Source organism: Atractosteus spatula, chromosome 24, assembly GCF_055471065.1.
Source record: "Atractosteus spatula isolate fAtrSpa1 chromosome 24, fAtrSpa1.hap1, whole genome shotgun sequence".
Taxonomy (NCBI): Eukaryota; Metazoa; Chordata; class Actinopteri; order Semionotiformes; family Lepisosteidae; genus Atractosteus; species Atractosteus spatula.
In genome coordinates this window covers 3702734-3714507 of record NC_142729.1, presented here as the reverse complement: position 1 = coordinate 3714507, position 11774 = coordinate 3702734, and the positions used below count along the sequence as shown (strand labels likewise).

At 38.2% G+C, this 11774-nt stretch overlaps 1 protein-coding gene across 2 annotated transcripts; it reads right to left on the bottom strand.

The window, feature by feature from the left end:
* Positions 1–1284: 1284 nt before the first annotated feature.
* On the bottom strand, positions 1285–11178 carry LOC148815788 (uncharacterized). 2 transcript variants are annotated; one of them, XM_088904880.1, is made up of 8 exons: positions 11144–11178; positions 10440–10616; positions 8996–9142; positions 8310–8421; positions 8067–8203; positions 3781–3927; positions 2847–3006; positions 1285–1853 (listed from the first exon to the last, which is right to left on the bottom strand). In XM_088904880.1, exons 2-8 carry the CDS (start codon positions 10587–10589, stop codon positions 1519–1521), a joined length of 1188 nt encoding a protein of 395 aa, XP_088761006.1. In that variant the 5' UTR covers positions 10590–10616; positions 11144–11178; the 3' UTR covers positions 1285–1518. The 2 variants fall into 2 exon arrangements, with proteins under 2 accessions (XP_088761006.1, XP_088761007.1); XM_088904881.1 differs by having other exon boundaries at positions 10440–10601; positions 11144–11175.
* Between the last annotated feature and the right edge of the window lie 596 nt (positions 11179–11774).

The window sequence follows — 11774 nt, the reverse complement described above, 5'->3', positions numbered from 1 at the left end:
GTTGCTGGAGAATCTCAGCATTGGGAGTTGCTCCTTATCAGGACACTCTATCAGCTAGAAAAACACCTTAATTAAACCAAATGGAATGTCCTCTGTATCAGGCACCACTGAGATGAAGGAGAGAGGGACATGCAAGGGAGCAGAGAACTTAATTCCTGTATTTTAGCAAGCCTCGCTGCTACACCTCTCTGTGTGCACATGAGGGTTACAGTGGAAGGATCATTTTGTAAGACGGGGAGGTCATCATTAATGGTCCTGAGAATAGAAAGGGTGCTGGGTTGGTAAGGAAGGACCAATGGAATGTGATTGTCCAGGAGTCGCTATTTGTGTGCTTAAGGGCTATCATTGTGGGAAATGAAAGTGTGCAAAGATTGATGTTCATGGTGAAAATGAAACATTCTGTGCCCTCAAAAATGGTAATTGTCTAAAAGTTGGAGAGCATGGTTAGTGTTCCTAACATATGAAAAAAGTCCTTCAAATGGTGGTATGTATTTTATATCTTTATATAGCATATACAATCTGCCATATTTTAAAGACATACTGTATGATTATTAGACTAAGAAAAACATAGATTAAATGAAGCTTCTATTTTACTAACATCTTTCACAACACAAGAGCCACCTATCAAGCAGTGGAAGGTTGGTTGTAGCACACTGGGCATAACTGTAGTGTAATGTGGTCTAGTTACAGTTAATGTGAGATTTGACATGCATTATTGATGACTGCAACCGTATTTGTGTAATTTACTGTAGTAAATATTTCCAGATCGGAAATATCAGGACCAGCTTGGTTCTGTCATATGATCTATCAAGTGTGCTCTTATATTCTCCTGCTATCTAGATCAATTGTTGTCTCTAAATTTCCATCTCTGTATACTTGTGATTGAAAAAAATGTCTATATAATAGAGTAGCATCCCATCCACGGTTTCCATCTTGCTCCCTGTGCCTGTAGGGTTAGGCTACGGTTTTCTGCAACTCTGAAGAAAAAGCAGTTGCTGAAGATTTTTCTTTTTTATTATTCCTTGTTATCATGAGGCACTCTTGCTAAATCACTATTGAAACTTGCTCTCTGACACCAACAGATTTTTCAGTTGGTCTGTGCAGAGATTATGGTAATCATTCGTAATCATCATTCGTAGGATGAGGGATGTGCTTTTGTTTTGTATGTTTTAAAGCATTATGTTTTAAAAAATCTAAAAATTGCAGCTGAATGAAAATAAAGGTTTTATTACAGCACTGCAACAGACTTTTAATTTAGGATTTAAAAGAAAAGGTACGCACAGAATGAACAAAGACCTGAAATATATCTGTTTAAAATGAGCCCATTATATAAAAATCATCTTCCCTATTCCAAATAATTTTTTTTTCAGCTGCTTTGATGATTATTCATACAGTATTACCAAACAAAACATAATTTGTTAAACTATATAAACCTTCACCAGGCTATCCATTAAAATCACTGACAGTTGCTATAATTTATCCAATTGAATGGATAGAACAGAATACAGCAGGATTCACTTATTCCAGTATGCTGTCATCCAGTGGAACAACAAGCCTCACTATAAGAGGCTGTTTTGTAGGATCTTCACAGCGACCAATGAAAAAGGGAATAACACTGGGATCTTCAGGATTCAGAGGCACTCTGTTCACACCCAGTATGAAAACATATGAACGATTGATTGTGATGCTGGGTAAACATATTGCCATATGTTTTTCAAGTGTGTGTGCTGTTACCTGTGAATCTATGGGAATATTTTCTCCCACTGACACTGATTCACAAGTTATTCCAGAGGGTGTAACAATTATTATGCCACCTGTTGTCACTTTTGGCTTGTACTGTGGACCAGGAACAGCTGAGGAAACATAAATGAATGCAAATTAAATGCAGAATAAACATTATTATTCTTTACCTTTCATTAATATTACATAGACAGTAATAACAAAGTTTGATATCTCATGGGATACATGTACAAGTAAGGCCATAGACACCAGATTTCCCTGACCAAGTGCACTCCACCACAGACATATCAGTGCCCACTAGAGGATACAAGCAAGCTGACTAAAGTTGTAGTCTGAAGGAATGTGCTCACTGTGCCTTCTATTGCAAGGATGTACAGTATATTGCTGTGTGTTTCCCTTTTCACTGCACTACTGTCTTCATATACACTTCGTTTCACACACCTTCAATCTTGCTACAAATTATTATGGCCAGAAACACCATAATGTAAATCCTAATATTCATTTATCCACATATTTAACAAATATAGTGTTAAAAATGAATAGTTCAGAAAAAAATATTAAATGACCAATCTGAATACAAAATCAGACATTTCCTCAATACTGTACAACACTACAACCTTCAAAAGGTGAAAAATGTGTATTTAGGCATTTATGAATACAGTACCAGGTGGGTTTGTGAATGTGCACAGCTCATTCAAGCTAAGTACTGTCACGGATGTCGGAAAGGACGAACCGTGGAATGGCAGGAGAGTGAAAAGACCCTACGCATCGCGGCAAGATGGGGGTTAGCCCGGGCTCAGCTGTTCAGGAAATGCCGTATAGAAACCTATGCCCTCAGGTGGAGCGACCTGGTGCTAGGCGGGTTTCAGGACATCCGAACGTCAATGCTGAGTGAAGACAAATGAAAGACCCAGAAATATATAGCCCAGGGAAAGAGAGAGACCGGAAGGACAGCAAAGCAGGAAACTAGGGACAGGACAGAGTAGGAGCGTCTCTGGCTGCAGAGGGCGTGACAAAGTATAATGAAGTCTTGAAAGTCCTAGAATAGGACTGCAGTCTCTCAACATTTCCACATGAAAGAAAATGATGATGCTCTAATAACTTACGTGTAAAAGTGTTCCCAAAGTCCACATGAGTAGTAGTCAGTGGGCTCACTAAATTGGTCGCAGCTACATAGCATGGTATTTTGACCTGCATCTCTTGCACAGACGCCTTCAGGACCTCTTCCAGCTTGATTTCATGAAGGTTTTTCTCAACTGTTTGCAGCTATAACATGAAAATGTACTATAAATTACCTGATGGCACTGAAAAAATCTTTTCATAATGGTGGTCAAACACAAAAAAATCATGTTTCACATAAAGTATCAAATCTTTATTTGTCAAACCAAAACATGTTTCTGACCTGATTAACATGAAGGACCTACATTAACATGATTGTTCTATATAATTGATGTATGTGAAACCATATCCAAATAATTTAAATTCCTTAAGTGGAAGCATTGCCTGAAATTACAATCTATCATTTCAGTTCCTTTCTTAATTAGAATTGAGTATGATTTGCACTGAACTGCCTCCAGATCCTCAAACTAACTGCCTCTGTGCCTACAGTATCTACCCAGAGTGACATTCTCAACCATTTAACACTGAACACAGCCCATAAGGAAGGAGACTATGGAACTCAGTCGGATTTTACTTAGGATATGAGATCAAGAAAAGAAAGCACAAGCACTGGAGATAATGAACTTTGTCCTTCAAGCTACTAAAATCAGATGGGTCTAATGATCTCCTTTCTGAGACCAGAGTGGACATATGGTTGCCACTGAGCAAACTGCCATTCCTGTACAGTATTTTATAGCTAATAGTAATATAGCTGTAGTATTATTGTATAGATTATGATGCATTAGTTAAACCTTTGAATTATATGATGCAATTTCTATTGACTTGTATAGACAAAATATAGTAAGAATACTGTATTTTATTTCCCTCCACATCAGTATTTACCTTAGAGTGTGTATTTATTATTAGAAGGGCAGGACCTACCTTGCAGACATCCTCTGGCATCAATATGTAGAATCCAAGCGCATCTCCATTTAATGGCAGCTCCAGGGCTGTGACAGCACAGCCAGCGATTTTAATATTCTTGGTTCGAAACTTGCCTATGCCTTTCATCATGGTAGCGTGGATTGCCTATTTAAATTTAAATGATAACAATGCCTTTCATGAGAGCTGTTGTCAAAACTAAAAGCATTGTACATGAGTGGACACAATGCTCACAAGCAGAATAGAAAACACACAGTACAGTCACAGTTTAGAGTGAAAGTAAGAGTAAGACAAAAACCTTCATATAAAGCTGTAATCAGGTTTTAAAGAAATCACAGTCACATAGTCTCTAAACTGTAAACAGTTTTGTGTTGGAAATTTATATTGTTTTTTAAGGAAATTAAATTTTGTTTGAAGTTTGTTTTTGTCAAGAAAGCATTCTTTTTGGACCCTATGCGGACGACACAATCCGGAATAGTGAGAAAACACAGGGGGAAAAGTCATGCAGGAGACGGGAATAAAGACAGGGGGGCGTGTCCATGGAGTGCTGGTGATCCAGGGAGGTGTGGCTGAGGCAAACAATCCTAGAAGAATTCCAAAGGAGAATCCAAAACTAAGCAAAAGTCCAGGGCCGGGTGATCCATCCAAAACAAGAGATTAAAACAGATACCGGGTCGGGACTGGCAGGGGGAACAGGAACAGGAGCAGAAAGTTAAAAGCATAATGGAGCCAGACGAATCCAGGTCCCAAGCTCGCACGAAGCGGGAAACAGATGCAGAGCCTCGATTGGCGTCTGGCTTTTAAAGGGGGACAGGAAGAAGGCTGGAACAAGGGACAGGTGCGGAGAACAAGGCAAACAAGCAAGGGCTGGAGCACCCTTAAGGGGAGGGACTTGTGATCGTGACAGTTTTCTCACTCAATTAATAGATAACTTCAAATTAGGCAGCAATTTTGTATTAAAAACAACTTAAAGAGTACCACTATATTTTCATCTGTTTGCTCTCCTCAAAATGTACCTCTATCCAGCATCTACCAAAGAGAATAGACAGAACAGTAAGTTCAAGTGTATTTTACATCTGTTGAGAGTACATTACCATAGATACAGATTGATGTCTATTATAATATGCAGCCCTTTTTTATATGAAGCACATAGGTGTCTTATATGCTTTACATAAATATACATAATGTGATTTAAGTTATGAAATGATTAACGGAACCATAGATATTTAGTTACAAATCAAAGAAAACAATTCTCCAAGCTTTTCACTATACTGTATATACACCTAAACTTCATCCCTTCCGGCCACCACATGTAGAGTAAAACTCCACAGAAATCAGATACAAGGAATCAGATACTTATAACTCCTGAGTAAAAACAAGGATAGAAAAAGCATACATACAATTGCAAGCAATACTGCAGCGACTCTTGTTTAGCCTATTAATTCTATCTTTAAGTACTGTATATTTCATTCATAGGAATGGGAACTGCCTATAAAATATAATTCAAGATGAGATCAGCAGGATGGCCCTGGATTCAGTTCCAGACCTGGGGTGCTATCTGCAAGGGGTTTGTTTGTTCTCCTGTATTCACGTGGGTTTCCTTTTAGTACTCTGCTTTCCTCCCAGTGTTCAAAGACATACTGTTAGGTTTATTTACATCTGGGAAATTGGCCCTGATGGGTGTGTATCCGTGTCTGTGTCTGTATGTGCTCTGTGATGGATTGGCGTCCTATCCAGGGTGTACAGTATCCAGGCTTGTATCTGTTGCTTGCTGGGATCTGGATTCCTTGTGACTCTGTATTGGATAAAGCGCTTAGAAAATGGATGGATGGATATTGAGTTTCCTGAGTGTTTCAGTACACATGTCACCAGGATTGTGGGTGACATGGTCTGTTTTTCAATACTGCAAGTCAATAGCCCCAAACAAAAGCCTGATATAATCTATTTAGTGAGAAAAGGAAATCTACAGGATTGAAAGTGAAGTCCCCAGATATTCACTCCACTGAACCTTTCAATGCATGCTGTTTACCCAACAAACAGCATTAACTGTACAACTTAATACATTGTGAACCAGACAGAGATACACCTCTAAGGCTGTTGAAAGGAATACCTAGAGTATGTGCAGATGTGAGTGATGCAGGAGTCAAAGATTTTAACAAAAACATTTAGTCTTACCAAAAGAGTGTTATATTTTTGTTCAAACAATTTAATGTAGTCTGTATTTTTAAAATATTGTGCATTTTTACACATTATTTTTTTTACTTGCAGATACCCATTACTGATCAACTTTGCACAGATTTGCAATGAGCCAAAGTCATGCAGTTGTACCTCACTTACAGTAGGGCTATTTCTGTTAAAGCTGATTCACCTCGGTGCTCTTTGGTCTGGCCATGACTGTACTGCATTTTTTTTTAATTTCCACCTTTTACCTCTGTTTGAGAGCAGAATGTCTGAAACATGCATACTGGCCAGACTGCCAGCACCCAAACTGCACTCAACTGCAACTGTGCATGCTGTTACTATTTGTGTTGAAGACAAGAAGTAAGGAAAGCAGGTGCACATGCTCTCAGCCAGTGAGACTTTGGCCTGAAAAATGTATTTATTGTGACAAGACTTAAGTCATGCTTATTGGCACCCCCCATCAACTTCGTAAAGCCAATCCTGTAACTCTATCTGTAGATGATTCTGAACTTGAGCTTCAGTCTAAATTGAAAAACCTTGGAGTTATATTTGATTCTGGCTTAACATTTGACCCACATGTGCAGCATATTGTCAAAACATGTCTTTTTCACCTCAGAAATATAGCTAGACTATGCCCTATGCTATCACTAACTGTGGATGAAAAGATGATCAGCACATTTGTGTTCTCTGGAATTGACTACTGTAATGCTCTACTCGCTGGGGTACCTAAATCTACTTTGAATAAAATGTCCAGTATGTCCAAAACTCAGCAGCCAGAATCCTGACCAGGTCTAGTGCAAGTGATCACATTACTCCTGTCCTGGAGTCTTTGCACTAGTTTCCTGTCAAATTTTGTGTGGACTTTAAAATCCTCATGCTCACCTATAAGGCTCTTCATGGCTTGGCACCTCAGTACCTGTCTGAACTATTATCGCCCGACTTCCCACCTCACAACCTTCTCTCTCCTAATTCTGGTCTCCTAACCGTCCCCCAAGCCCGTTTACATTGTATGGGTGACAGAGCTTTCTCCTGTTATGCCCCCAAGCTCTGGAACTCTCTGCCCTAGGATATCAGAGAGTCACCTTCTCTAAACTCCTTCAAATCCAGACTTTAGTCCTTCAAAGAGCCTTTACTTAACTGTTCCATTCTTCACCCCTCTGCTTTTCTTAGTACCACCATCCATGGTCTCCTCTATATATTGTAATTGTGTTTTATCTTGTGTATTCTTTTAATTTATTGTTGTTGTCATTCTGTAAAGCGTTTTGAGAAGCCACCTATAAAGGCGCTATATAAAACAAAGTTTATTATTATTATTATTATTATTATTATTATTATTATTATTATTATTATTATTACTGTACTGCAGTGGCTCTCCAGGTTCTATGTGTGATTTCACCTATTTCTCTTATTTATATTCCTGTGACACATAGCCTGGCCCATCCTAGCAGATATAGCTACTCCCATCAGTTTCCCACCACTGCAGAGGTGGTTAATCTACTGCACCCAAACTCTGATTGAATATATCAGAGCATAGTAACACTTTTCTCCTGGAACTACACAGGCAAACATTCTGTGTGACTATTATATTCTGTTGTAAAAGTATGATACCAGTACCAACATACTAATGAAAGTCTCAGATATGACTTAAATGTAAGAAACAGCTCTCCTAGGATAGTGCCCCTAATGAGCAAATGCATTAAGCATGAAGCAAATATCCAACAGATGGGTTGTCCAAAAAACGAAGCAAAGGTCGAGTTAGCCAAGATCAGAGTCAAAAAGAGAGTGAACATAGAAGAGGGATTGCTAGGTTGGCAGTGAGCTCACAACTGGAGTTTTTCCAATACCAAGCACAGGTGTGGATATTGTGAGGGCTTCAATAGTGATGGGAACAGGTGTGTTTATTAGATAATGAGATAATGAGTGCCAATTGGTGTCTATGGGAATTGTGTGTGGTGGTAACAATCTGTGTGAAACAAACAAGTAACTGATTGATCTAACATTCATCCTTGTAATGGATTTCAAAGACTGGTTGAGATATACAGTAGGTTTGAAAGCTAATATGGCCTACCCAATAATAATAATAATAATAATAATAATAAATGTACCTTTTCTGGGGTATGGAAAAACTCCTTTGATATGTCATGTAGAGGGAAATCCCAGAGTGTCTTCATGTAAATTCCAGCAACAGTGAGCAAAAAACTCTCTTCAATATTGTGGTGAGTCACAGCATTAAGCATCGTCCCTAGAAAAGTTTAACAGATATTTATTACAAATGACTGTTCCAATACTATTGTCTGAATACAAAACAAATGTCCAGGAACCGTGAGGAGAAAAATCTCTGAATTTACCCTTTGTCCTCTCTTTCACCATTGCATTTATAAGCTCTGCTGTCTTCACTGGGTCATCAAAGCTCAATGGTATGAGGTCAATCTTCTGCCGCTTCAGTAGTTTCTTGTAATCCTGGTGAAAAAAAAAAGTTCTTCATACATTTTAAAGAATTTTAGACAATATTTCTTGGCTGTATGTGTTGCATAAAATGATGCATGGAACCAAAAAAGCTTATTTTACACAATTGTCCTGGAAATGGAAACACAATATTGCCATGTGGTTATCTGAAGGAGAAGGGCATTACTGTCCCCATTCTTCCACAAAAAGATATGTTTTAAATTTTAAATGCAAGTTCATCTCTAGGCATGGATAGCAGTGAATAGCAATCAGACCCTGATATATATTTTTCTGACTTCACTTCTTGTCTGGAAATGTCGTTAAAATGCAACATGTCAGTGTGTTAATAGTAAATGGGGTTAGAAAACAGAATACAGAGTGAGGGCAGGATAATGCATGAAAAGTCATGACTTTAGAACTAATGCAAATCACAGTACTGAACAATAGCATATTGCCTGAGGCCACAGTCTTTCAATCATCTTACCTTGAAAAGAGAAAGACAGACACATCTTCTGAGAATACTTCTGTATTAACTTTTTAATGGCAGAAAAGTCATTAAAAGTACAATGGTCACCTGCAACTTGCCTACCTCTGAAGGTCGGAAATGCTGATCGTAGCACTGGAATTCTGCTTTTGTGATGTCCACCTTGTTGTCTTGGATAGCCTTCCGGAAGGCATCATCAAAATGGTTGGCTTTTCTTTCCAGTTCAGCACACTTTGGGGATTTTACATCCCACTTAAAAAGAACAACAGACATTTTAATATTCCTTACTAACAATTACCTCATATATTTTACTCTAGAATATAAAATTTTGGATTGAAATAAAACATACAGTAGCAGAAACATAAAGTAGAAGGTTTTCTACTGGTATCAGCAAGAACAGTTTTAAACAGTTAAAAGGACATTATTGAAAAAAAAAATGTTTGTGATAGTGGTCCACAGTACTGGCCTTGAAAAGCCACAGGATGTTTTTCTTTTGTTTGAAGATTGAATTAGTGCATGGCTTAATCAGTCCTAACCTTTTAATCTGAATTAATAAAACAGGTTAAACATCAGTCAGAACAGAGTTGTCATGATTGTAATCCTTTATCCTTTTAAGGGTGCTCTGGTTTTTTCACATTTTAGTTGATTATGTGCACCTGCCTCCAATCCTGTCCCTCCTTATTTAAGCTGGGCGCTCTCGCCACTCCTGGCTCTGCATTGGAAGACGGACGCCAGGAGGCCCGCCTACCACCAAGTCACCCGATGTCCATGGCTTGAGGGCATAGGCCTCCTATTGGCGTCCTGACCCTGCTGAGTCTGGGGTTCAGAGCGCCTGGCCTCTTCATCCTGTTTTTATTCCCCGTCCCTGTACCGGATCCTGCTTGGTTTTTAATTGTTTCTTTTTTTGTCATGGATGGATCTACCAGATTTGGACTTTAGACTTCGCCCTGGATTACCCCTTGGACTCCCCTGGACTTGTTTGCCATGGCCACGCCCCGCGCACCAGTTCACTGTCGTCACGTCCCCCTGTTTGTCAACCTGCCCTGATCTTCATCATCTCCTCCCCACTGTCCTACTCCACCCAGTTCCGGATTATACAGCCTGCATAGGGTCCTGAACTACGCACCGTTACAAGAGTGACATTATGCTGGATTTTATATGTATTTGGAAAATACATATGGTTATAAATGTCAGTGCAGAGAAACATTCACGTTCACCAATACATCGGCCTTCTTGGGCTTCTGACAACAGCAAAGACTCCCTGAAGTTTAAAGTCTTCAAATTCCACTGCAAAAAATATATATTGTTTTACTCTTAGAATGAGGCCCCTGATATTTAGTACTACTGTATGTGAATCATGTGACTTTACTGAGCTGTGGGATGGAGTGGTGTTTAAGGATCTTGACGAAGCATGTTAAGAGCTCCAGGATGTGGACTCTTTCATCACTCTCCATACAGTCATGTCAGTTAAAGGGCATCTAGAATATTAGGATGTTTCCAATTCAAGTACCTTCAAAGGACTAAAGATTAGAATGAATAAACTTCTTACCTTGAGTAGGTTCAACTTGCCAAGAGCAGCAACAAAAGCCACAGAGCAGTAGGTGAAGTTTGGGACATAAGAATCACTGGCAACCTGAGCAATCGCTTCATACAGCTTGTATGAGTCTGTTTTGTATGTGTCATCATTGTATTGAGTCATTTCTGGTACCTGCTGGATAAAGCAAACCTAGAAAAAGTCAATGAAAAGATATTCCGTTACATTTGGTAATATTATACATTATTAAGTGTTGCTCAGTGTTCATTTTCCCAATACATCTCATTCAGGTTATTATTACTTTTTATCTCACATCAGTTTCCTGAATATACCCTAACCAGCAATACCCTAACCAACTTGTATTCAAGTGGCATCTAGAAATCATTGCACAGGGCTGTTCTATGGAGAACTACTAAGAGAAAGCAGGTACCTTGTTCAACCTTGTTTTTTAAAATTCTTAGAATATGGGCAAACATTAAGAAATATACATCTCGAGGTTAAATAAGAAATAAAATATTGATAATGTAAAAAAAATACAAGTTCAGTCTTCATAAGAAATTGAAAGATTCATTGTCATAAATCAGTAAAACTGGTAATTAGCACAATAACAAGAAGATATTTGCTCCTAATTAAATACATAAAATATATTAATGCACTGATATCATTGCAATGGCTGTATAAGGACAGGCAAAAGTAAAAATAAAGAGTGAAGTTCTCACCAGAATGTTGCTTGTGAAGTTTTTCTTGTAGTCAGACTAAGAGAGACAGATGTTGGGATTGTTTTGAGGGCTCACTTTATAAAGCCAAGAACAAGTGGGCATGTCTTTCAGGGGAAAGACTTAATGGAATTTCAACACCCATAAAAAACAAGGTGTAACTAAATGGAAAATCACCGGTGAAAGATATGTTGAAAACCCTTCATGTCTAAATATCACATGAAATTCCATGTTTAAATTTCACATTCATCTAATAATAAGGCATAAAGCCATGAGAAATATTTTTTGGAAAATCAAAGCAAAACATACACATGAAAATGTCACTCTTCACTATCTATATAGTCAATACTGTATACCTGCAATTAAACCTGTTATTTAAACATTGGAACAAGAGAGTTTCTTATAATTGTTGTTAAATATATTATGCAAAGGTGTAGCATATTGTGGAACATTTAAATTGTGAAAGGAAAAAAACATAATATTTGACATTATTTTTTCCTTCTTTTCCTGCCCTAAGACTCTTTTGTGCAACAATAGAGTTAACCAGCCAAATATATTACAGCAAAACAAGTCTGCAATAAGCTCAATAATTCATCTTAAGGGAAAGCATTCAGACACAACTAATCTCGTCCAA

Bases quoted from the DNA above. Each gene is read 5' to 3' on its own strand.
- LOC148815788 (XM_088904880.1), bottom strand. From the start codon at position 10,589: ATGACTCAATACAATGATGACACATACAAAACAGACTCATACAAGCTG. The intron at 8,422-8,995 runs GTAGGCAAGTTG...TTTTTTCACCAG, and splicing joins AGCATTTCCGACCTTCAGAG to GATTACAAGAAACTACTGAA. The intron at 8,204-8,309 runs GTAAATTCAGAG...AAACTTTTCTAG, and splicing joins GGTGAAAGAGAGGACAAAGG to GGACGATGCTTAATGCTGTG.